The sequence below is a fragment of the Entelurus aequoreus genome, linkage group LG18 (genome assembly GCF_033978785.1).
Source record: "Entelurus aequoreus isolate RoL-2023_Sb linkage group LG18, RoL_Eaeq_v1.1, whole genome shotgun sequence".
Taxonomy (NCBI): domain Eukaryota; kingdom Metazoa; phylum Chordata; class Actinopteri; order Syngnathiformes; family Syngnathidae; genus Entelurus; species Entelurus aequoreus.
Window position 1 is genome coordinate 9536889 of NC_084748.1, and position 27500 is coordinate 9564388.

The window sequence follows — 27500 nt, forward strand, 5'->3', positions numbered from 1 at the left end:
CTTCGTAATTAATTGCGATGAAATGCATTTTGTCCACAGTTAACTCGTTATTTTTTGCAATTAATTAGATTTTTGTCTGTAGTTAACTCGTTATTAATCACAATTAATTGCATTTCTTCCATGGTTAACTTGTAAATATCAAACGTAATCAAAAACATTTCTGTAGTTAACTCGTAATTAGTCCCAATTAATTGCATTTGTCAATAGTTAACTCGTGATTAATCCTGATTAATCACATTTTGTCCATAGTTAACTCGCCATTGTCGTAAAAAATCATATTTGTCAGGAGTTACCTCGTAATTAGTTGCGGTTAAATGCATTTTGTCCACAGTTAACTCGTTATTTTTTGCAATTAATAAATCATTTTCTGCAGTTAACTCGTAATTAATCACAATTAATTGCATTTCTTCCACGGTCAACTTGTAGATATCTAACGTAATCAAATGTTTTTCTGTAGTTAACTCATTGTTAGTCCTGATTAATTGCATTTGTCCATACTTAACTCGCGATTAATTCTGATTAATCACATTTTGTCCATAGTTAATTTGCCATTGTCATAAATAATCACATTTGTCAGTAGTTAACTCGTAATTAGTTGCGATGAAAGGCATTTTGTCCACGGTTAACTCGTTATTTTTTGCAGTTAATTACATTTTTGTCTGTAGTTAACTCGAAACTAATCACAATTAATTGCATTTCTTCCACGGTTAACTTGTACATATCAAACTTCATCAAATGTATTTCTGTAGTTAACTCATTATTAGTCCTGATTAATTGTATTTGTCCATAGTTAACTCTCGATTAATCCTAATTAATCCCATTTTGTCAGTAGTTAACTGATAATTACTCCCGATTAATTGCATTTATCCATAGTTAACTTGTGATTAATCCTGATAATACCATTTTGTCAGTAGTTAACTGATAATTACTCCCAATTAATTGCATTTATCCATAGTTAACTTGTTATTAATCCTGATAATACCATTTTGTCAGTAGTTAACTCGTAATTACTCCCGATGAATTGCATTTATCCATAGTTAACTCGCGATTAATCCTGATTAATCCCGTTTTGTCAGTAGTTAACTAGTAATTACTCCCGATTAATTGCATTTGTCCATCGTTAACTCGCGATTAATCCTGATAATACCATTTTGTCAGTAGTGAACTCGTAATTACTCCAGATTAATTGCATTTATCCATAGTTAATTTGTGATTAATCCTGATTAATCCCATATTGTCAGTAGTTAACTGGTAATTACTCCCGATTAATTGCATTTATCCATAGTTAACTTGTGATTAATCCTGATAATACCATTTTGTCAGTAGTTAACTCGTAATTACTCCCGATTAATTGCATTTATCCATAGTTAACTTGTTATTAATCCTGATAATACCAGTTTGTCAGTAGTTAACTCGTAATTACTCCCGATGAATTGCATTTGTCCATCGTTAACTCGCGATTAATCCTGATTAATCCTGTTTTGTCAGTAGTTAACTAGTAATTACTCCTGATTAATTGCATTTATCCATAGTTAACTTGTGATTAATCCTGATTAATCCCATATTGTCAGTAGTTAACTGGTAATTACTCCCGATTAATTGCATTTATCCATATTTAACTTGTGATTAATCCTGATAATACCATTTTGTCAGTAGTTAACTCGTAATTACTCCCGATTAATTGCATTTATCCATAGTTAACTTGTTATTAATCCTGATAATACCAGTTTGTCAGTAGTTAACTCGTAATTACTCCCAATTAATTGTATTTGTCCATCGTTAACTCGTGATTAATCCTGATAATACCATTTTGTCAGTAGTTAACTCGTAATTACCCCCGATGAATTGCATTTGTCCATCGTTAACTCGCAATTAATCATGATTAATACCATTTTGTCAGTAGTTAACTGGTAATTACTCCCGATTAACTGCATTTATCCATGGTTAATTTGTGATTAATCCTGATAATACCATTTTGTAAGTAGTTAACTCGTAATTATTCCTGATTAATTGCATTTGTCCATCGTTAACTCGCGAGTAATCATGATTAATACCATTTTGTCAGTAGTTAACTGGTAATTACTCCCGATTAATTGCATTTATCCATAGTTAATTTGTGATTAATCCTAATAATACCATTTTGTAAGTAGTTAACTCGTAATTATTCACGATTAATTGCATTTGTCCATCGTTAACTCGTGATTAATCATGATTAATCCCATTTTGTCAGTAGTTAACTCGTAATTACTCCCGATGAATTGCATTTGTCCATCGTTAACTCGTGATTAATCATGATTAATCCCATTTTGTCAGTAGTTAACTTGTAATTACTCCCGATTAATTGCATTTATCCATCGTTAACTTGTGATTAATCCTGATAATACCATTTTGTCAGTAGTTCACTCATAATTACTCCCGATTAATTGCATTTATCCATCGTTAATTTGTGATTAATCCTGATAATACCATTTTGTCAGTAGTTAACTCGTAATTACTCCCGATTAATTGCATGTATCCTTAGTTAACTTGTGATTAATCCTGAAAATATCATTTTGTCAGTAGTTAACTCGTAATTACTCCCGATTAATTGCATTTATCCATCGTTAACTTCTTATTAATCCTGATTAATGTCATAACGGGGACTGTGAGGGTTTTGTTTTCCCAAGATGCAAGAATTGGAACGGACGTGGCGTGCAGGTAAAGACATAGTTTAATTATTACTATAAACTACAAAGTACAAACAAAAGGGTACAAACAAAAAGCGCTCACCGCAGAGGAAAAAACTTGACTATGACAAAACAAAAGGCGCGCACAATGGCGGAGAACTATGAACATTAAACAAAAACTTACGTGACAAGGAACTGTGAACATGGCATGAATGTGTGATGTCGCCAGGACGAACAACAGAAACAGAAAAGCCTATATAGTGACATGATAAGTGAAAACAGGTGCGTGACTAACTGTGAACAGGTGCGTGACATGACAATGTGAAAACGTGAGACAGGTGTGTGTGAGTCCAAACGTGGAACAGGTGAAACTAATGAGTAACCATGGAAACAAAACAAAACCAGGAAGTGAAACCAGGAACTAAAAAGTGTCCAAAAACCAAGCAAAACAAAAACAAGATCAACACAGACATGACAATTAATCCTATTTTGTCAGTAGTTAACTGGAAATTACTCCTGATTAATTGCATTTATCCATAGTTAACTAATGATTAATCCCGATAATACCATTTTGTCAGTAGTTAACTGATAATTACTCCCGATTAATTGCATTTATCCATAGTTAACTTGTTATTAATTCTGATAATACCATTTTGTCAGTAGTTAACTCATAATTACTCCCGATTAATTGCATTTGTCCATCGTTAACTCACGATTAATCCTGATTAATCCTGTTTTGTCAGTAGTTAACTGGTAATTACTCCCGATGAATTGCATTTGTCCATCGTTAACTCGTGATTAATCCTGATATTACCATTTTGTCAGTAGTTAACTCGTAATTACTCCCTATGAATTGCATTTGTCCATCGTTAACTTGTGATTAATCCTGATTAATCCTATTTTGTCAGTAGTTAACTCGTAATTACTCCCTATTAATTGCATTTATCCATAGTTAACTTGTGATTAATCCTGATAATCCCATTTTGTCAGTAGTTAACTCGTAATTACTCCCGATTAATTGCATTTATCCATAGTTAACTTGTGCGTAATCCTGATAATCCCATTTTGTCAGTAGTTAACTCGTAATTACTCCCGATTAATTGCATTTATCCATCGTTAACTTGTGATTAATCCTGATGATACCATTTTGTCAGTAGTTAACTTGTAATTACTCCTGATTAATTGCATTTATCCATAGTTAACTTCTGATTAATCCTGATTAATCCCATATTGTCAGTAGTTAACTCGTAATTACTCCAGATTAATTGCATTTATCCATCGTTAACTTGTGATTAATCCTGATAATACCATTTTGTCAGTAGTTAACTCGTAATTACTCCCAATTAATTGCATTTATCCATCGTTAACTTGTGATTAATCCTGATAATACCATTATGTCACTAGTTAACTCGTAATTACTCACGATTAATTGCATTTATCCATCGTTAACTCGTGATTAATCCTGATAATACCATTTTGGCAGTAGTTAACTCGTAATTATTCCCAATTAATTGCATTTATCCATCGTTAACTTGTGATTAATCCTAAAAATACCATTATGTCAGTAGTTAACTCGTAATTACTCCCGATTAATTGCATTTATCCATAGTTAACTTGTGCGTAATCCTGATGATCCCATTTTGTCAGTAGTTAACTCGTAATTACTCCCGATTAATTGCATTTATCCATCGTTAACTTGTGATTAATCCTAAAAATAGCATTATGTCAGTAGTTAACTCGTAATTACTCCCGATGAATTGCATTTGTCCATCGTTAACTCGCGATTAATCCTGATTAATCCTATTTTGTCAGTGGTTAACCGGTAATTACTCCCGATGAATTGCATTAGTCCATCGTTAACTTGCGATTAATCCTGATAATCCCATTTTGTCAGTAGTTAACTCGCAATTACTCCCGATTAATTGCATTTGTCCATCGTTAACTCGCGATTAATTCTGATATTACCATTTTGTCAGTAGTTAACTCGTAATTACTCCTGATGAATTGCATTTGTCCATCGTTAACTCGCGATTAATCCTGATTAATCCCGTTCTGTCAGTAGTTAACTGGTAATTAGTCATGACTAATGGCAGAGAATTAAAAGTTGCTTTTATGTGTAGTTAGTGTACCTTACACAGATTATTTTCAAGTCCAACTTTTCACGGAAGCGATTACCTGAAGATGAAGATGAAGAGCATGAGCAGCATGCAGAAGGTGGCCACGTTGTCCATGGTCTTCATCAGGACCACCAGCTGTCTCCTCAGGGCCGGCATGAACCGGACCAGCTTGAGCACACGCAGCAGCCGGAAGGTTCTCAGCACCGACAAGCCGCCGTCGGACTGACCCACGATCTCGCAGACGCTGGACACATGAAGGTAAGGCAGGGAGAGATGGTTCAACGTGGAGCTTTCTGGAAAACTCCTAATTGTCGTAATAAATGATAAATAAATAAATTAATCCTTATTATAAATACATTTTAAAAAGTTAAATGAAATAAAATAAATATAAATATATTATATAAATATAAAATAAAATATATTTATAAAATATATATATATATATATATATATATATATATATATATATATATATATATATATATATATATATATATATGTATATATATATATATATATATATATATATATATATATATATATATATATATATATATATATATATATATATATATATATATAAAATATAAAATAAAATAAAAATAATTTTTAATTAATTGCATTGAGTCCATAGTTAACTCGTAAATGTCTGGGATTAATTGCATAATTGCACTTTGTCCACTGTTAACTTCTAATTGAGATAAATAATCACATTTTAACTTGTAATTAATCGTGATTAATTACATTTTTTTTCCATAGTTGACTCGTAATTTTCCTAGGCAATCAAATTTTGTCCGTAGTTTACTCAAAATGAGTCGCAATCAATTACATTTTGTCCGCAATTAAATCGTAATTAGTCACAAACAACTGCATTTGGTCCATAGTTAAAACCGTTAGCAATACTAACACAGCTATGTGCGCCACATGCTAACATTACATTTTAGCATCATGCTACATTAGTATTTTTAGGGAAGAAAAACATTAGCAACACTACCAAAGCTATGTGAGCTACATGATAACATTACATTTTAACATCATGCTACATTAGTATCGTCACTGAAAAAAAACCGTTAGCAATACTAACACAGCTATGTGCGCCACATGCTAACATTACATTTTAGCATCATGCTACATTAGTATTTTTAGAGAAGAAAAACATTAGCAACACTACCAAATCTATGTGAGCTACATGCTAACATTACATTTTAACATCATGCTACATTAGTATTGTCACTGAAGAAAACCGTTAGCAATACAACACAGCTATGTGCGCCACATGCCAACATTACATTTTAGCATCATGCTACATTAGTATTTTTAGAGAAGAAAAACATTAGCAACACTACCAAAGCTATGCGAGGTACATGCTAACATTACATTTTAACATCCTGCTACGTTTGTATCGTCGCTGAAGAAAACCGTTAGCAATACTAACACAGCTATGTGCGCCACATGCTAACAGTACATTTTCGCATCATGCTACGTTAGTATTTTTAGAGAAGAAAAACATTAGCAACACTACCAAAGCTATGTGAGCTACATGCTAACATTACATTTTAACATCATGCTACGTTTGTATCGTCGCTGAATAAAACCGTTAGCAATACTAACACAGCTATGTGCGCCACATGCTAACATTACATTTTAGCATCATGCTACATTAGTATTTTTAGAGAAGAAAAACATTAGCAACACTACCAAAGCTATGTGAGCTACATGCTAACATTACATTTTAACATCATGCTACATTAGTATTGTCACTGAAGAAAACCGCTAGCAATACAACACAGCTATGTGCGCCACATGCTGACATTACATTTTAGCATCATGCTACGTTTGTATCGTCGCTGAAGAAAACCGTTAGCAATACAACACAGCTATGTGCACCACATGCTAACATTACATTTTAGCATCATGCTACATTAGTATTTTCACTGGAGAAAACCATTAGCAATACTAACACAGCTATGTGCGCAACATGCTAACATTACATTATAGCATCATGCTACATTAGTATTTTTACAGACGAAAAACATTAGCAACACTACCAAAGCTATGTGAGCTACATGCTAACATTATATTTTAACATCATGCTACGTTAGTATTGTCACTGAAGAAAACCGCTAGCAATACAACACAGCTATGTGCGCCACATGCCAACATTACATTTTAGCATCATGCTTCGTTAGTATCATCACTGAAGAAAACCGTTAGCAATACAACACAGCTATGTACGCCACATGCTAACATTACATTTTCACATCATGCTACAGTAGTATTTCTAAAGGAGAAAAACATTAGCAACACTACCAAAGCTATGTGAGCTACATGCTAACATTACATTTCAGCATCACGCTACGTTAGTATCGTCGCTGAAGAACAAAGTTAGCAATACAAACGTAGCTATGTACGCTACATGCTATCATTACATTTTAAAGCATCATGCTGGCTGTAAACAAATGGTCTCCTTGGACATAAATGCTTGTCTATTCTTCAGAATAAAGGACTTCAATCTAATACGCTAGGTGTCTGTAGCTTTTAGCGACATGCTAACGTCGGTGTGCTAGCTCCCTTTTAGCGACATGCTAACGTCGGTGTGCTAGCTCCCTTTTATCGACATGCTTACGTCGGTGTGCTAGCTCCCTTTTAGCGACATGCTAACGTCGGTGTGCTAGCTCCCTTTTACCGGCATGCTAACGTCGGCGTGGTAGCTCCCTTTTAGCGACATGCTAACGTCGGCGTGCGAGCTCCCTTTTAGTGACATGCTAGCGTCGGTGTGCTAGCTCCCTTTTAGCGGCTGGATTCTTCCACAAAGAGCCTCCTGACTGACAACTTCAATGATTCTCTGACAAACGAAGGAGAGATTTTTTTTTTTTTTGGCGGAGCACATAAAAGTCCTCCTCCTACCCGGGCGGGTGTTCACGGCGGGGAGGCGGCCATCAAAGACGGCGAGCGTCACATCAGAGCGGCGTCGCCAACAATGGCGTGTTTGATGGAAAGAGCGGCGAAACGTTGTGCCTCTGATCTCCTTGTTGGGCTTTGATGCGGATCTGATCGGGCAATAAAGGGAAACATCCAAAAACCGGAAGGAGATCAAGGCGACAAGACTTGTTGGACGCGCTGGCATCCCAACCCTCACCCGAGCAGGTGGCACCCGGCAGGAATCATTTTGACGCAAAACTGCTGAGTCAGCATTGATGAGTTGATACCAAACACGAGTATACTCAATATATATATATATCATCATTCTAAGCATTTTTACCCGGTGGTGCTTATTTGCTCATTTGAACCGATACGGTACCAAATTCCGGTACCTGGGAATCGATACCGGTACATGAATATTGTTTTGGATGATAAAATCTAATTTTTTGTTGCGACAAATAAAAAATATAAAAAAAAGATCAGTATTTGAGCGCTGCATTGAAAAAAAAAGTACCTTATGATGACGATGACGCCGTCGAAGACGTTGTAAGGGTTCCTCAAGTAGTTGAAGGAGCCGAAGGCGGTGAGCTTGAGGATCATCTCCAGAGAGAACATGCTGGTGAAGACGATGTTGCAGATCTCCAGAACGTTGGTCAGCTCCTCGGGCTGAACGGGAACAAAACAGCCGTTCAAATACCAACATGGAGTGTGTTAGCGTCGAGTTGGCGTCATGTTAGCATGACGTTAGCATGAGGTTAGCATCATGTTGGTGTCATGTTAGCGTCATGATGGCATCATGTTAGTGTCGCGTTAGCATCAGGTTGGCATCATGTTAGCGCCATGTTAGCATCAAGTTGGCGTCATGTTAGCATGATGTTAGCATGAGGTTAGCATCATGTTGGCGTCAGGTTGGCATCATGTTAGCATCATGTTGGCGTCGTGTTAGTGTCATATTAGCATCAGGTTGGCATCATGTTAGCATGAGGTCAGCATCATGCTGGCGTCATGTTGACGTCATGTTAGCGTCATGTTGACGTCATGTTAGCATCATGTTAGCGCCATGTTAGCATCAGGTCATGTCAGCATCATTATTCCATGTTTGCCATGATGTACTTTTGGACTTCCTTTTACTGTTTTACTTATTTGTACTTATTTTTTAAACATTTTGACTTTAAATTTTTTTTTTTTTACTTTTACTAGTTTGTTTTTTCACCTGGTTCCTAATTAAATTAACCTTTTTTTTTTGTACTTTTTTAACTTTTTAATAAAATTTTTTTTTACCTTTTTTACTTTCATTATTATTTTTTTTTTAACCTGGTTCTTAATTAAAGAAAACGTTTTTTTCATTTTTCCTTTCATTTTTTTTTTTTTTTTTCCTTTTTTCTTTTTCCTTTTTTTTTTTCCTTTTCCTTTTTTTTTAACTTTTACTAGTCACTTTTCTTTTGCCAGGTTCCTAATTAGATTGAACTTTGTTTTCCTTTTCCTTTTACTAGTTGCTTTTTTCACCTGGTTCCTAATTAAATTAACCTTTTTTTTTGTACTTCTTTACTTTCCCATTTATTTTTTTACCTTTTTTTACTTTTACTAGTTACTTTTTTCGCCTGGTTCCTAATTAAATGAAACTTTTTTTTTGTTTGTTTTACTTTTACTTTTTTTTTTTTTTTACCTTCTTTACTTTTACTAGTTACTGTTTTTGCCTGGTTCCTAATTAAATAAAACTTTTTTTTCTTTTTTTCTTTTACTTTTTTTTTTAACTTTTACTAGGTACTTTTCTTTTGCTTCTTTACTTTCCCATTTATTTTTGACTTTTTTACTATAACTAGTTACTTTTTTCGCCTGGTTCCTAATTAAATTAAACTTTTTTTTCTTTTTAACTTTTTTAGTTACTTTAACTAGTTACTTTTCTTTTGCCGGGTTCCTAATTAAATTTAAAAAATGTTTCCCTATTGTTCCTTTTTTACTTTTACTGGTTACTTTTCTTTTGCCCAGTTCTTAATCATTTTTTTCTTTTTTACTTTCACTTTTATTTATTTATACATTTTTTACTTTTACTAGTTACTTTTCTTTTGCCCTATTACTAATTAAATGAAACTTTTTTTTTTTTTTACTTGTACTTTTTTATTATTATTATAGTTTTTTATTTTATTTTACTAGTTCCTTTTCTATTGCCCGCCCGGTTCCTAATTAAATGACCTTCTGCCTGCACATCGCTTGCCTTCTCTGCACCCTGGGTCGACATGTGGCATTGTCACAACATGCTAACTCATTCCATTAATGATAACAAGGGGGAGAAAAACATTGGCTATACAGGATCTAACTAGAGCCAATAAAAAGTTAATAAATAGTCAACAAATAATAATAATAAGAATGATAAATACATAGAAAAACGTTTGGATTGACATAATTATATCAATGCATTGACGTAGTATACAGCAAGTGGGCAAAATATTAGAAACCTTCAACCACCTTTTGATTGGCCATCATTAAAAATCAAAAGTGTTCTCGCTGAGACAAGAGAGGGAGAAAAAAAAAAACCCTGCAGTGAAAGTTTGCTGACAAAAATCTGCTCACCACTCGGACAACAACAAGTCATCACATCGTTGTTGTTGTTACTATTGTCTCTCACGTTGTGTGTTTGCTGACATTTACTGAGAGCAACACCTCTGTTTGTCTGCGCGCACACACACACACACACACACACACACACACACACACACACACACACACACACACACACACACACACACACACACACACACACACACACACACACACACACACTGTTCTAAATTTGGCAGCATCATGAATGTAGCACATCAGAATTCCACACAGCGCCTCAGCGATGCCACCAATGACGTTTATGACATTTCACTGCAGCCGCAACAAATCGATGAAACAGTGTGTTTGTGTTGTGTTTACACGTGTGTGTGTGTGTGTGTGTGTGTGTGTGTGTGTGTGTGTGTGTGTGTGTGTGTGTGTGTGTGTGTTGTGCCAGCACTAATAAGAGGCTAATGATGCACACCCTCCAGTTTGTGGTAGTGAGCTGAGAAGTGACGCTGGTTGCAGATCAGCCAAATGACACTGCAGCCCCTGGAGGTCCATAAAGGGCTCATTAGGGCAGACCTGGGATCAGTTTTAAAGACTACTGTGTTCCTGGTGTCTAACCAGAGAGAGCTCAACAAGAACTTTATCAAACATGAAAGCACCTTCCTGTTGGCTGACATGTCATACACACATGACTTCCTGTTGGCCGACATGTCATACACACATGACTTCCTGTCGGGCGACATGTCATACACACATGACTTCCTGTCGGGCGACATGTCATACACACATGACTTACTGTTGGCGACATGTCATACACACATGACTTCCTGTTGGCTGACATGTCATACACACATGACTTCCTGTCGGCCGACATGTCACACACACATGACTTCCTGTCGGCCGACATGTCATACACACATGACTTCCTGTCGGCCGACATGTCATACACACATGACTTCCTGTCGGTTGACATGTCATACACACATGACTTCCTGTCGGTTGACATGTCATACACACATGACTTCCTGTCGGCCGACATGTCATACACGCATGACTTCCTGTCGGCCGACATGTCATACACACATGACTTCCTGTCGGCCGACATGTCATACACATATGACTTCCTGTCGGCCGACATGTCATACACACATGACTTCCTGTCGGCCGACATGTCATACACACATGACTTCCTGTCGGCCGACATGTCATACACACATGACTTCCTGTCGGCCGACATGTCATACACACATGACTTCCTGTTGGCGGACATGTCATACACGCATGACTTCCTGTCGGCCGACATGTCATACACGCATGACTTCCTGTCGGCCGACGTGTCATACACACATGACTTCCTGTCGGCCGACATGTCATACACGCATGACTTCCTGTCGGCCGACATGTCATACACGCATGACTTCCTGTCGGCCGACATGTCATACACGCATGACTTCCTGTAGGGCGACATGTCATACACGCATGACTTCCTGTCGGCCGACATGTCATACACGCATGACTTCCTGTCGGCCGACATGTCATACACACATGACATCCTGTTGGCTGTCATGTCATACACACATGACTTCCTGTCGGCCGACATGTCATACACACATGACTTCCTGTCGGCCGACATGTCATACACACATGACTTCCTGTCGGCGACATGTCATACACACATGACTTCCTGTCGGCTGACATGTCATACACACATGACTTCCTGTCGGCCGACATGTCATACACACATGACTTCCTGTCGGCCGACATGTCATACACACATGACTTCCTGTCGGCTGACATGTCATACACACATGACTTCCTGTTGGCTGACATGTCAAACACACATGACTTCCTGTCGGCTGACATGTCAAACACACATGACTTCCTGTTGGCTGACATGTCATACACGCATGACTTCCTGTTGGCTGACATGTCATACACACATGACTTCCTGTTGGCTGACATGTCATACACACATGACTTCCTGTTGGCTGACATGTCATACACACATGACTTCCTGTCGGTTGACATGTCATACACACATGACTTCCTGTCGGCCGACATGTCATACACACATGACTTCCTGTTGGCTGACATGTCATACACACATGACTTCCTGTTGGCTGGCATGTCATACACACATGACTTCCTGTTGGTTGACATGTCAAACACATGACTTCCTGTTGGCTGACATGTCATACACACATGACTTCCTGTTGGCTGACATGTCATACACACATGACTTCCTGTTGGCTGACATGTCATACACACATGACTTCCAGTTGGCTGACATGTCAAACACACATGACTTCCTGTCGGCCGACATGTCACACACACATGACTTCCTGTCGGCCGACATGTCACACACACATGACTTCCTGTTGGCTGACATGTCATACACACATGACTTCCTGTTGGCTGACATGTCAAACACACATGACTTCCTGTTGGCTGACATGTCATACACACATGACTTCCTGTTGGCCGACATGTCATACACACATGACTTCCTGTCGGCCGACATGTCATACACACATGACTTCCTGTTGGCTGACATGTCAAACACATGACTTCCTGTTGGCTGACATGTCATACACACATGACTTCCTGTCGGCCGACATGTCATACACACATGACTTCCTGTTGGCTGACATGTCATACACACATGACTTCCTTGTTGGCGACATGTCATACACACATGACTTCCTGTTGGCTGACATGTCATACACACATGACTTCCTGTTGGTTGACATGTCAAACACACATGACTTCCTGTTGGTTGACATGTCAAACACATGACTTCCTGTCGGCCGACATGTCATACACGCATGACTTCCTGTCGGCCGACATGTCATACACGGATGACTTCCTGTTGGCCGACATGTCATACACACATGACTTCCTGTCGGCCAACATGTCATACGCGCATGACTTCCTGTCGGCCGACATGTCATACACGCATGACTTCCTGTCGGCCGACATGTCATACACGCATGACTTCCTGTCGGCCCACCTGTCATACACGCATGACTTCCTGTCGGCCGACATGTCATACACGCATGACTTCCTGTCGGCCGACATGTCATACACGCATGACTTCCTGTCGGCCGACATGTCATACACGCATGACTTCCTGTCGGCCGACATGTCATACACGCATGACTTCCTGTCGGCCGACATGTCATACACGCATGACTTCCTGTCGGCCGACATGTCATACACACATGACTTCCTGTCGGCCGACATGTCATACACGCATGACTTCCTGTCGGCCGACATGTCATACACGCATGACTTCCTGTCGGCCGACATGTCATACACACATAACTTCCTGTCGGCGGACATGTCATACACACATGACTTCCTGTTGGCTGACATGTCAAACACACATGACTTCCTGTTGGCTGACATGTCATACACACATGACTTCCTGTTGGCTGACATGTCAAACACACATGACTTCCTGTTGGCTGACATGTCATACACACATGACTTCCTGTTGGCTGACATGTCAAACACACATGACTTCCTGTTGGCTGACATGTCATACACACATGACTTCCTGTTGGCCGACATGTCATACACACATGACTTCCTGTTGGCCGACATGTCATACACACATGACTTCCTGTTGGCTGACATGTCATACACACATGACTTCCTGTTGGCTGACATGTCATACACACATGACTTCCTGTTGGCTGACATGTCATACACACATGACTTCCTGTTGGCTGACATGTCATACACACATGACTTCCTGTCGGTTGACATGTCATACACACATGACTTCCTGTCGGCCGACATGTCATACACACATGACTTCCTGTTGGCTGACATGTCATACACACATGACTTCCTGTTGGCTGGCATGTCATACACACATGACTTCCTGTTGGTTGACATGTCAAACACATGACTTCCTGTTGGCTGACATGTCATACACACATGACTTCCTGTTGGCTGACATGTCATACACACATGACTTCCTGTTGGCTGACATGTCATACACACATGACTTCCAGTTGGCTGACATGTCAAACACACATGACTTCCTGTCGGCCGACATGTCACACACACATGACTTCCTGTCGGCCGACATGTCACACACACATGACTTCCTGTTGGCTGACATGTCATACACACATGACTTCCTGTTGGCTGACATGTCAAACACACATGACTTCCTGTTGGCTGACATGTCATACACACATGACTTCCTGTTGGCCGACATGTCATACACACATGACTTCCTGTCGGCCGACATGTCATACACACATGACTTCCTGTTGGCTGACATGTCAAACACATGACTTCCTGTTGGCTGACATGTCATACACACATGACTTCCTGTCGGCCGACATGTCATACACACATGACTTCCTGTTGGCTGACATGTCATACACACATGACTTCCTTGTTGGCGACATGTCATACACACATGACTTCCTGTTGGCTGACATGTCATACACACATGACTTCCTGTTGGTTGACATGTCAAACACATGACTTCCTGTCGGCCGACATGTCATACACGCATGACTTCCTGTCGGCCGACATGTCATACACGGATGACTTCCTGTTGGCCGACATGTCATACACACATGACTTCCTGTCGGCCAACATGTCATACGCGCATGACTTCCTGTCGGCCGACATGTCATACACGCATGACTTCCTGTCGGCCGACATGTCATACACGCATGACTTCCTGTCGGCCCACCTGTCATACACGCATGACTTCCTGTCGGCCGACATGTCATACACGCATGACTTCCTGTCGGCCGACATGTCATACACGCATGACTTCCTGTCGGCCGACATGTCATACACGCATGACTTCCTGTCGGCCGACATGTCATACACACATAACTTCCTGTCGGCGGACATGTCATACACACATGACTTCCTGTTGGCTGACATGTCAAACACACATGACTTCCTGTTGGCTGACATGTCATACACACATGACTTCCTGTCGGCCGACATGTCATACACACATGACTTCCTGTTGGCTGACATGTCATACACACATGACTTCCTGTCGGCTGACATGTCAAACACACATGACTTCCTGTCGGCTGACATGTCATACACACATGACTTCCTGTTGGCTGACATGTCAAACACACATGACTTCCTGTCGGCTGGCATGTCATACACACATGACTTCCTGTTGGTTGACATGTCAAACACATGACTTCCTGTCGGCCGACATGTCATACACACATGACTTCCTGTTGGCTGACATGTCATACACACATGACTTCCTGTCGGTTGACATGTCATACACACATGACTTCCTGTCGGCCGACATGTCATACACACATGACTTCCTGTTGGCTGACATTTCATACACACATGACTTCCTGTTGGCCGACATGTCATACACACATGACTTCCTGTTGGCTGACATGTCAAACACACATGACTTCCTGTTGGCTGACATGTCAAACACACATGACTTCCTGTTGGCTGACATGTCATACACGCATGACTTCCTGTCGGCCGACGTGTCATACACGCATGACTTCCTGTCGGCCGACGTGTCATACACGCATGACTTCCTATCGGCCGACATGTCATACACGCATGACTTCCTGTCGGCCGACATGTCATACACGCATGACTTCCTGTCGGCCGACATGTCATACACACATGACTTCCTGTCGGCCGACATGTCATACACGCATGACTTCCTGTCGGCCGACATGTCATACACGCATGACTTCCTGTCGGCCGACATGTCATACACGCATGACTTCCTGTCGGCCGACATGTCATACACGCATGACTTCCTGTCGGCCGACATGTCATACACGCATGACTTCCTGTTGGCTGACATGTCATACACGCATGACTTCCTGTCGGCCGACATGTCATACACACATGACTTCCTGTTGGCTGACATGTCATAAACACATGACTTCCTGTTGGCTGACATGTCATACACACATAACTTCCTGTTGGCTGACATGTCATACACACATGACTTCCTGTCGGCCGACATGTCATACACACATGACTTCCTGTCGGCCGACATGTCATACACACATGACTTCCTGTTGGCGACATGTCATACACACATGACTTCCTGTCGGCCGACATGTCATACACACATGACTTCCTGTGGGCTGACATGTCATACACACATGACTTCCTGTTGGCCGACATGTCATACACACATGACTTCCTGTCGGCCGACATGTCATACACACATGACTTCCTGTCGGCCGACATGTCATACACACATGACTTCCTGTCGGCCGACATGTCATACACACATGACTTCCTGTCGGCCGACATGTCATACACACATGACTTCCTGTGGGCTGACATGTCATACACACATGACTTCCTGTTGGCCGACATGTCATACACACATGACTTCCTGTCGGCTGACATGTCATACACACATGACTTCCTGTCGGCCGACATGTCATACACACATGACTTCCTGTCGGCCGACATGTCATACACACATGACTTCCTGTTGGCAGACATGTCAAACACACATGACTTCCTGTTGGCCGACATGTCATACACACATGACTTCCTGTCGGCCGACATGTCATACACACATGACTTCCTGTTGGCCGACATGTCATACACACATGACTTCCTGTCGGCCGACATGTCATACACACATGACTTCCTGTCGGCCGACATGTCATACACACATGACTTCCTGTTGGCGACATGTCATACACACATGACTTCCTGTCGGCCGACATGTCATACACACATGACTTCCTGTTGGCGACATGTCATACACACATGACTTCCTGTTGGCTGACATGTCATACACACATGACTTCCTGTCGGCCGACATGTCATACACACATAACTTCCTGTTGGCGAACATGTCATACACACATGACTTCCTGTCGGCCGACATGTCATACACACATGACTTCCTGTCGGCCGACATGTCATACACACATGACTTCCTGTCGGCCGACATGTCATACACACATGACTTCCTGTCGGCCGACATGTCATACACACATGACTTCCTGTCGGCCGACATGTCATACACACATGACTTCCTGTAGGCTGACATGTCATACACACATGACTTCCTGTCGGCCCACATGTCATACACACATGACTTCCTGTTGGCTGACATGTCATACACACATGACTTCCTGTCGGCCGACATGTCATACACACATGACTTCCTGTTGGCTGACATGTCATACACACATGACTTCCTGTCGGCCGACATGTCATACACACATGACTTCCTGTCGGCTGACATGTCATACACACATGACTTCCTGTCGGCTGACATGTCATACACACATGACTTCCTGTCGGTTGACATGTCATACACACATGACTTCCTGTAGGCCGACATGTCATACACACATGACTTCCTGTCGGCCGACATGTCATACACACATGACTTCCTGTCGGCCGACATGTCATACACACATGACTTCCTGTCGGCCGACATGTCATACACACATGACTTCCTGTCGGCCGACATGTCATACACACATGACTTCCTGTCGGCCGACATGTCATACACACATGACTTCCTGTTGGCCGACATGTCATACACACATGACTTCTTGTTGGCTGACATGTCATACACACATGACTTCCTGTTGGCTGACGTGTCATACACACATGACTTCCTGTAGGCTGACATGTCATACACACATGACACTGTCATACACACTGATGCCTGCCTTCCTTACTGCCTTCCTTCCTTCCTTCCTCCCATCCCCCATTCTATCCTTCCATTCTTCCTCTCTTTTCTACCTCCCATCCTTCCCTCCCACACCTCCATTATTCCCCCTCTCCTCCTTCCTCCGTCCTTCCTCCCTTCCGTCCTTCCTTCCTTCCTTCCGTCCCTTCCTTCGTCTGTCCTTCCTTCCTTCCTTCCTTCCTTCCTTCCTTCCTTCCTTCCTTCCTTCCTTCCTTCCTTCCTTCCTTCCTTCCTTCCTTCCTTCCTCCTTCCTGTCCTTCCTTCTTCTTCACTTAGGTCCTTCTCACCTTCCTTCCCTCCTTCCTTCTGTCCTCCCTTCCTTCCTTCCTATCATCCTACTTCATTTCTCCTTCCTTCCTTTCTCCCATCATTCCTCCTTTCCTTCCTCCCTTCCCTTCTACTTTCCTTCCTTCCTCTTCTCCCTACTTATCCTTCTCATCTTACTTCCCTCCTTCCTTCTTTCTTCCTTCCTCTCATTCCTCACTTCATCTCCTTCTCACCTTCTCTTCTCTTCTCTTCCCTTCCTCCTTCCTTCCTTCTTCCATCTTCCATCCCTTCCTTCTTTCCTTTCCTTCCTTCCTTCCTTCCTTCCTTCCTTCCTTCCATTCCTTCCTTCTCCTTCCTTCCTTCCTCTTCCTTCCTTCCTCCTTCCTCCTCACTTAAGTCCTTCTTACCTTTTCTCCCTCCTCCTTCCTTCCTCCTTCTTCCTCTTCCTTCCTTCCTTCCTTCCTTCCTTCCTTCCTTCCTTCTTCTTCCTTCCTTCCTCCTTCCTTCTTCCTTTCCTTCTTCTTCCTTCCTTCCTTCTTCCTTCCTTCCCTTCCTTCCTTCCTTCCTTCCTTCCTTCTTCCTTCCTTCCTTCCTTCCTTCCTTCCTTCCTTCCTTCCTTCCTTCCCTCTACCTTCTTCCTTCCTCCTCCTCTTCCTCTCTTCCCCACATATCCTTACCTTCTCCTTCCTTCCTTCCTTCCTTCCTTCCTTCCCTTCCTTCCTTCCTTCCTTCCTCCTTCCTCCTCCTTCCTTCCTTCCTCCCCTTCCTTCCGTCCTTCTTCCTCTCATCCCTTAAGTCCTTCTTACCTCTCTTCTCCCTCCTTCCCTCCTTCCTTCCTTCTCTCATCCTCACTACATTCCTTCTCACCTTCCTTCCCTCCTTCCTTCCATCCTTCCTCTTCCTTCTTTCCTTTCTTCCTCTCATAACCACTTAAGTCCTTCTTACCTCCCTGCCCACCTTCCTTCTTTCCTTCCTTCTTACTTTCCTTCCGTCCTCTTCTCCCCACTTACATCCTTCTCTTACTTCATCCTTCCTTCTTTCTTCTTCCTCCTTCCTTCCTTCTTTCATTCTTCCTCATCCCCACTTGAGTATTTCTACATTCCTTCCTCCTTTCTTCCTACCTTCCTTCCTCTCCTCCTCACTATGTTCCTTCCTTCCTTCTTTCCTTTTTTCCTCTCATCCCACTTAAGTCCTTCTTATCTTTCTTCTTCCTTCCTTCTTTCCTTCCTTCCTTCCTTCTTTCCTTCCGTCTTTCCTTTCTTCCTCTCATACCACTTAAGTCCTTTTTACCTCTTTTCCTTTCCCTCCTTCCTTCTTTCCTTCCTTCCTTCTCCTCCTTCCTCTTCTTCTTTCTTTCTTCCTCTCATCCTCACCACATTCATTTTCACTTTCCTGCCTCCTTCCTTCTTCTTTCTTCCTTCTTTCCTTCTCGCTCTCATCCCACTTAAGTCCTCTTCCTTCTTCCTTCCTTCCTTCCTCTTCCTCTTCCTTCCTTCCTTCCTTCCTTCCTTCCTTCCTTCCTTCCTTCCTTCCTTCCTTCCTTCTTCCTTTCTTCCTCTCATAACCACTAAGTCCCTTATTACTCTCTTCCTCTTTCCTCCTCTTCCTTCCTTCCTTCTTTCCTCTCTTCCTTCCTCTCCTTCCTTCCTTCCTTCCTTCCTTCTTCCTTCTTCCTCTCTTCCCCACTTAAGTCCTTCTTATCTTTCTTCTTTCCTTCCTTCTTTCCTTCCTTCTTTCCTTCCGTCTTTCCTTCTTCCTCTCATAACCACTTAAGTCCTTTTTACCTCTCTTCCTCTTTCCCTCCCTCCTTCCCTTCCTTCCTTCCTTCCTTCCTTCCTTCCTTCCTTCCTTCCTTCCTTCCTTCCTTCCTTCCTTCCTTCTTTCCTTCTGTCTTTCCTTTCTTCCTCTCATAACCACTTAAGTCCTTTTACCTCTCTTCTTCCTCTCCTTCCTTCCTTCCTTCCTTCCTTCCTTCCTTCCTTCCTTCCTTCCTTCCTTCCTTCCTTCCTTCCTTCCTTTCTTCCTTCCTTCTTTCCTTTCTTCCTCTCATCCTCACCACATTCATTTTCACCTTCCTTCCCTCCTTCCTTCTGTCTTTTCTTCCTTCTTTCCTTTCTCGCTCTCATCCCCACTTAAGTCCTTCCTTCCTCCCTTCCTTCCTTCCTTCCTTCCTTCCTTCCTTCCTTCCTTCCTTCCTTCCTTCCTTCCTTCCTTCCTTCCTTCCTTCCTTCCTTCCTTCTTCCTTCCGTCTTTCCTTTCTTCCTCTCATAACCACTTAAGTCCTTTTTACCTCTCTTCCCTCTTTCCCTCCCTCCTTCCTTCCTTCCTTCCTTCCTTCTTTCCTTCCTTCCTTCCTTCCTTCCTCCCTCCCTTCCTTCCTTCCTTCCTTCCTTCCTTCCTTCCTTCCTTCTTTCCTTCCGTCTTTCTTTCTTCCTCTCATAACCACTTAAGTCCTTTTTACCTCTCTTCCCTCTTTCCCTCCCTCCTTCCTTCCTTCCTTCTTTCCTTCCTTCTTTCCTTCCTCCCTTCCTTCCTTCCTTCTTTCCTTTCTTCCTCTCATCCCCACTTAAGTCCTTCTTATCTTTCTTCTTCCTTCCTTCCTTCTTTCCTTCCTTCCTTCCTTCCTTCCTTCCTTCCTTCTTTCCTTCCGTCTTTCCTTTCTTCCTCTCATAACCACTTAAGTCCTTTTTACCTCTTTTCCCTCTTCCCTCCTTCCTTCTTTCCTTCCTTCCTTTCTTCCCTCCTTCCTTCTTTCCTTTCTTCCTCTCATCCTCACCACGTTCATTTTCACTTTCCTTGCCTCCTTCCTTCTGTCTTTTCTTCCTTCTTTCCTTTCTCGCTCTCATCCCCACTTAAGTCCTTCCTTCCTTCCTTCCTTCCTTCCTTCCTTCCTTCCTTCCTTCCTTCCTTCCTTCCTTCCTTCCGTCTTTCCTTTCTTCCTCTCATAACCACTTAAGTCCTTTTTACCTCTCTTCCCTCTTTCCCTCCCTCCTTCCTTCCTTCCTTCTTTCCTTCCTTCCTTCCTTCCTTCCTTCCTTCCTTCCTTCCTTCCTTCCTTCCTTCCTTCCTTCCTTCCTTCTTTCCTTTCTTCCTCTCATCCCCACTTAAGTCCTTCTTATCTTTCTTCTTTCCTTCCTTCTTTCCTTCCTTCCTTCCTTCCTTCTTTCCTTCCGTCTTTCCTTTCTTCCTCTCATAACCACTTAAGTCCTTTTAACCTCTCTTCCCTCTTCCCTCCTTCCTTCTTCCTTCCTTCCTTTCTTCCCTCCTTCCTTCTTTCCTTTCTTCCTCTCATCCTCACCACGTTCATTTTCACCTTCCTTGCCTCCTTCCTTCCGTCTTTTCTTCCTTCTTTCCTTTTTCGCTCTCATCCCCACTTAAGTCCTTCCTTCCTTCCTTCCTTCCTTCCTTCCTTCCTTCCTTCCTTCCTTCCTTCCTTCCTCTCATAACCACTTAAGTCCTTTTTACCTCTATTCCCTCTTTCCCTCCCTCCCTCCTTCCTTCCTTCCTTCCTTCCTTCCTTCCTTCCTTCCTTCCTTCCTTCCTTCCTTCCTTCCTTCCTTTCTTCCTCTCATCCTCACCACATTCATTTTCACGTTCCTTCCTTCCTTCCTTCCTTCCTTCCTTCCTTCCTTCCTTCCTTCCTTCCTTCCTTCCTTCCTTCCTTCCTTCCTTCCTTCCTTCCTTCCTTCCTTCTTTCCTTTCTTCCTCTCATCCTCACCACATTCATTTTCACCTTCCTTCCTTCCTTCCTTCCTTCCTTCCTTCCTTCCTTCCTTCCTTCCTTCCTTCCTCCTTCCTTCCTTCCTTCCTTCCTTCCTTCCTTCCTTCCTTCCTTCCTTCCTTCCTTCCTTCCTTCCTTCCTTCCTTCTTTCCTTTCTTCCTCTCATCCTCACCACATTCATTTTCACCTTCCTTGCCTCCTTCCTTCCGTCTTTTCCTCCTTCTTTCCTTTCTCGCTCTCATCCCCACTTAAGTCCTTCCTTCCTTCCTTCCTTCCTTCCTTCCTTCCTTCCTTCCTTCTTTCCTTTCTTCCTCTCATAACCACTTAAGTCCTTTTCACCTCTATTCCCTCTTTCCCTCCCTCCTTCCTTCCTTCCTTCCTTCCTTCCTTCCTTCCTTCCTTCCTTCCTTCCTTCCTTCCTTCCTTCCTTCCTTCCGTCTTTCCTTTCTTCCTCTCATAACCACTTAAGTCCTTTTGACCTCTATTCCCTCTTTCCCTCCCTCCCTCCTTCCTTCCTTCCTTCCTTCCTTCCTTCCTTCCTTCCTTCCTTCTTTCCTTTCTTCCTCTCATCCTCACCACGTTCATTTTCACCTTCCTTCCCTCCTTCCTTCCGTCGTTTCTTCCTTCTTTCCTTTCTTGCTCTCATCCCCACTTAAGTCCTTCCTTCCTTCATTCCTTCCTTCCTTCCTTCCTTCCTTCCTTCCTTCCTTCCTTCCTTCCTTCCTTCCTTCCTTCCTTCCTTCCTTCCTTCCTTCCTTCCTTCCTTCCTTCCTTCCTTCCTTCCTTCCTTCCTACCTTCCTTCCTCTCATCCTCACTATGTTCCTTCTCACCTTCCTTCTTTCCTTTCTTCCTCTCATCCCCACTTAAGTCCTTCTTATCTTTCTTCTTTCCTTCTTCTTTCCTTCCTTCCTTCCTTCTTTCCTTCCGTCTTTCCTTTCTTCCTCTCATAACCACTTAAGTCCTTTTTACCTCTCTTCCCTCTTCCCTCCTTCCTTCTTTCCTTCCTTCCTTTCTTCCCTCCTTCCTTCTTTCCTTTCTTCCTCTCATCCTCACCACGTTCATTTTCACCTTCCTTGCCTCCTTCCTTCCTTCCGTCTTTTATTCTTTCTTTCCTTTCTCGCTCTCATCCCCACTTAAGTCCTTCCTTCCTTCCTTCCTTCCTCCCTCCCTCCCTCCCTTCCTTCCTTCCTTCCTTCCTTCCTTCCTTCCTTCCTTCCTTCCTTCCTTCCTTCCTTCCTTCCTTCCTTCCTTCCTTCCTTCCTTCCTTCTTTCCTTCCGTCTTTCCTTTCTTCCTCTCATAACCACTTAAGTCCTTTTTACCTCTCTTCCCTCCTTCCTTCCTTCCTTCCTTCCTTCCTTCCTTCCTTCCTTCCTTCCTTCCTTCCTTCCTTCCTTCCTTCCTTCTTTCCTTCCTTCCTTCCTTCCTTCCTTCCTTCCTTCCTTCCTTCTTTCCTTTCTTCCTCTCATCCTCACCACATTCATTTTCACCTTCCTTCCCTCCTTCCTTCCGTCTTTTCTTCCTTCTTTCCTTTCTTGCTCTCATCCCCACTTAAGTCCTTCCTTCCTTCATTCCGTCCTTCCTTCCTTCCTTCCTTCCTTCCTTCCTTCCTTCCTTCCTTCCTTCCTTCCTTCCTTCCTTCTTTCCTTCCTTCCTTCCTTCCTTCCTTCCTTCCTTCCTTCCTTCCTTCTTTCCTTTCTTCCTCTCATCCTCACCACATTCATTTTCACCTTCCTTCCCTCCTTCCTTCCGTCTTTTCTTCCTTCTTTCCTTCCTTCCTCTCATCCCCACTTAAGTCCTTCCTTCCTTCATTCCGTCCTTCCTTCCTTCCTTCCTTCCTTCCTTCCTTCCTTCCTTCCTTCCTTCCTTCCTTCCTTCCTTCCTTCCGTCCTTCCTTCCTTCCTCTCATCCTCACTATGTTCTTTCTCACCTTCCTTCCCTCCTTCCTTCCGTCCTTCCTTCCTCTAATCCCCACTTAAATCCTTCTTACCTTCCTTCCCTCCCTCCTTCTTTCCTTTCTTCCTCTCATCCTCACTACGTTCCTTCTCACCTTCCTTCCGTCATTTCTTCCTTCTTTCCTTTCTTCCTCTCATAACCACTTAAGTCTGTCCTACCTCCCTTCCCACCTTCCTTCTTTCCTCCGTCTATCCTTCCTTTTTCCTTACTTCCTGTCATCATCACTTGGGTTTTTCTTCCTTCCTAATTCCTCCCTTCTTTCCTCTTCTCAATTCTTCCTTCCTTCCTTCCTTCCTTCCTTCCTTCCTTCCTTCCTTCCTTCCTTCCTCCTCCCCTGCCTTCATTCCTTCTCTCCTTCCTTCACTCCTTACTTCCTTCCTACCTTCCATCATTTCTTTCTTTTTTCTTCCTTCCCTCCTTCCTACCTATCTCTTCCTTCCCTCCTCCTTCCTTCCTTCCTTCACAAACGTCCTAATAAAAGTGTGTTTGTATTAATACGTTCATGATACAAAACTCACTCAGTGAAAAAGTCACACTACATCTTCCACAAAAGCGAACCGCAGCTTCCCAGTGCCGGCGGCACTCGTGCAGCCCGGAGCCCTGCTTGATGAGCCGCCAAGGAACAGCAGCCAATGACCAATGAGGGAACATTCCAAAGAGACAAAAGGATGCTGGTGCAAAACCCAGCGCTTGTTTCCATGGAGATGGTCTCCATGGCGACACAGGCCTACGATCCCAGTGAAAAGCCACTTCCAACACGGAGTAAAGTTCAGCGGAAGGTGCGACTCCAGCTGTTTCCATGCGCATGACAACAGGAAGTTGGGAACAATTGTGCGTCATAAAGAAATATTCAATACGGCCGACTCAATGACTCACAGATGTTCACCAATGAAACCTCACCCCAACACAAGGCAAACATCTACTGTACATGGATGGATGAATGAATGAATGGATGATGGATCACTGAATAAAACAATCAAAGAACAAATAACTGAACAAATGAACGAATGCATAAAAGAATGAACAAACGAACAAATACAGGATTGAATGAATGAATGAATGAATGAGTGAAAGAATGAATTAATCAACTGATTAATTAATTAACCAATAAATGAATGAATGAATGAACAAATAAACGAATGGACAAATGAATGAATGAATGAATGAATGAATGAATGAATGAATGAAAGAACGAACGAACGAACGAACGAACGAACGAACGAACGAACGAACGAACGAACGGACGGACGGACGGACGGACGGACGGACGGACGGACGGACGGACGGACGAACGAACGAACGAACGAACGAACGAACGAACGAACGAACGAACGAATGAATAAATGGATGAATATATAACTGAACAAATAAATAAATGGATTAGTAGATGGATGAATCGATAAGAAAATAAAGGAAGACATGATGGAATGAATGAATGAACAAACAAATGAATGAATGGATGAATAAAAGACCGTATACGTCAATGAATTAATGAAATTCTGGCTGAATGAATCAACAAAACAATTAACAAACGGACAAATAAATGAAAGAACAAATAAATCTACTATTCATAAATGAAGAAATGAACGAATGCACACATACTTAAATGGATTAGTAAATGAATAAGCAAGTTAATAAATGAACAAATGAATGGATGAATTAATTAATTATTGAACGAACAAATTAATGAAAAAATGAATAAACGAAATAATGAATAAATGAACAAATGAATACATGTATACACAAATACATGAACTGATAAATGCATTAATAAACACAAACATTGATGAATGAATGAATGAAGAAATGAACAAATAAAATAATAAACAAATGGATGAATAAATGGACAAATTAATTCATACTCTGATGAATGAATAATTAACAAATAATTGAATGAACACGTGAATGAGTGAATGAATGCACATACAACGCACAAATTAATTCATCTATGAATGAATGAATAAACAAATTAATGAACGGATGAGTGAATGATTCAATAAATAAATTAATGATAGAATGAATGCAAAAATGAACAAATAAACAAACAACTGAATGAACAAAAGAATACATGAATGAACGAAGGAATGAACGAAGGAATCATGATTTAATGACTGGTCGAATGAAAGAATGAATGAACAAATGAACGAGTAAACAAACAAATGAATGAACAAAATACACAAATGAATGAACAAATGAACAAAGGAATGAATGAATGAATGAGTGGTCAAATGAAATAATGAATGAACAATGAACGAGAAAACAAACAAATGAATGAACAAAATATTACACAAATGAACGAATGATAGAACAAAGGCCTGAATGAATGAATGACTGGTCGAATGAAAGAATAAATGAACAAATGAACGAGTAAACAAACAAGTGAATGAACAAAGCAATACACAAATGAACGAATGAATGAACAAAGGAATGAATGAATGAATGAATGAATGAATGAATGAATGAATGACTGGAGAAATGAAAGAATGAATGAACAAATAAATGAGTAAACACACAAATTAATGAAGGGATGAACAAACGAATGAATGAATGAATGAATGACTGGACAAATGAAAGAATGAATGAACAAATAAATAAGTAATCACCCAAAGTAATGAAGGGATGAACAAACGAATGAATGAATGAACAAAGGAATGAATGAATGACTGACTGGACAAATTAAATAATGAATGAACAAATAAACGACTAAACACACAAATTAATGAAGGGATGAACAAACGAATGAATGAATGACTGGACAAATGAAAGAATGGATGAATTAACAAATAAACGAGTGAACACACAAATTAATGAAGGGATGAACAAACAAAATTATGATTGAATGAACAAATGAATGAATGAATGAAGGGACGAACAAACAAATGAATGAATGAATTAACAAATGAACGAATACATAATGAATAAATTAACAAATGAACGAATAATTCATGAATAAATGAATGAATGAAGGGATGAACAAACAAATGAATGAATGAAGGGATGAACTAACAAACAAATGATAAATGAATGAATGAACGAATGCATGAATGAATGAAAGGACGACAAACGAATGATGAATGAATGAATGAATGAAGGGACGAACAAACGAATGAATGAATGAATGAATGAATGAATGAATGAATGAATGAATGAATGAAGGAGGAGGAGAAGTAGGAGGAGGGTGTGCACCTGCTGGTGATGTCGATGCCCATACTGATGGTGTTGATCAGGATGGCGATCATGATGCCTCTGTTGAAGTACTTGCTCTCCACGATGGCCCACAGCTTCATCCTCACCTCGTACCACAGCCTCGTGTCCGCCTCCTCCCCGCCCCCTCCTCCGCCTCCGCCTCCTCCTTGGCCGCCACCACCCCGTCGCATTGGGGCAGGCGGTGGTGAGCGCCGTGGGCTCACCTGAGGGGGCGTGGTGGGCTCTGTGGCGGTGGGGGCAGGGTGGACCTGGAATCCAAATCACACACCTCTTCACTCTACATGTTGGAACTCGTGCTGCCCGTCAATGAACCGCAGCTCCCCCTGCGTCGGCAGTACTTGTGCAGCCCCAGACTGCAGATTCATTTATCTATTTTATTATTTT

The 27500-nt window shown here is 41.6% G+C and overlaps 1 protein-coding gene across 1 annotated transcript in view; it reads right to left on the reverse strand.

Moving 5' to 3' along the window:
* Positions 1–27500, reverse strand: part of LOC133634271 (voltage-dependent T-type calcium channel subunit alpha-1I-like) — a 334793-nt gene that overhangs the window by 173097 nt on the left and 134196 nt on the right. Inside the window, exons 9-12 of the mRNA XM_062027399.1 lie at positions 27168–27364; positions 24449–24700; positions 8220–8371; positions 4842–5027 (exon numbers count right to left, since the gene is read on the reverse strand). Coding sequence (XP_061883383.1) covers positions 4842–5027; positions 8220–8371; positions 24449–24700; positions 27168–27364 — 787 coding nt within the window. The remainder of the gene's footprint in view (positions 1–4841; positions 5028–8219; positions 8372–24448; positions 24701–27167; positions 27365–27500) is intronic.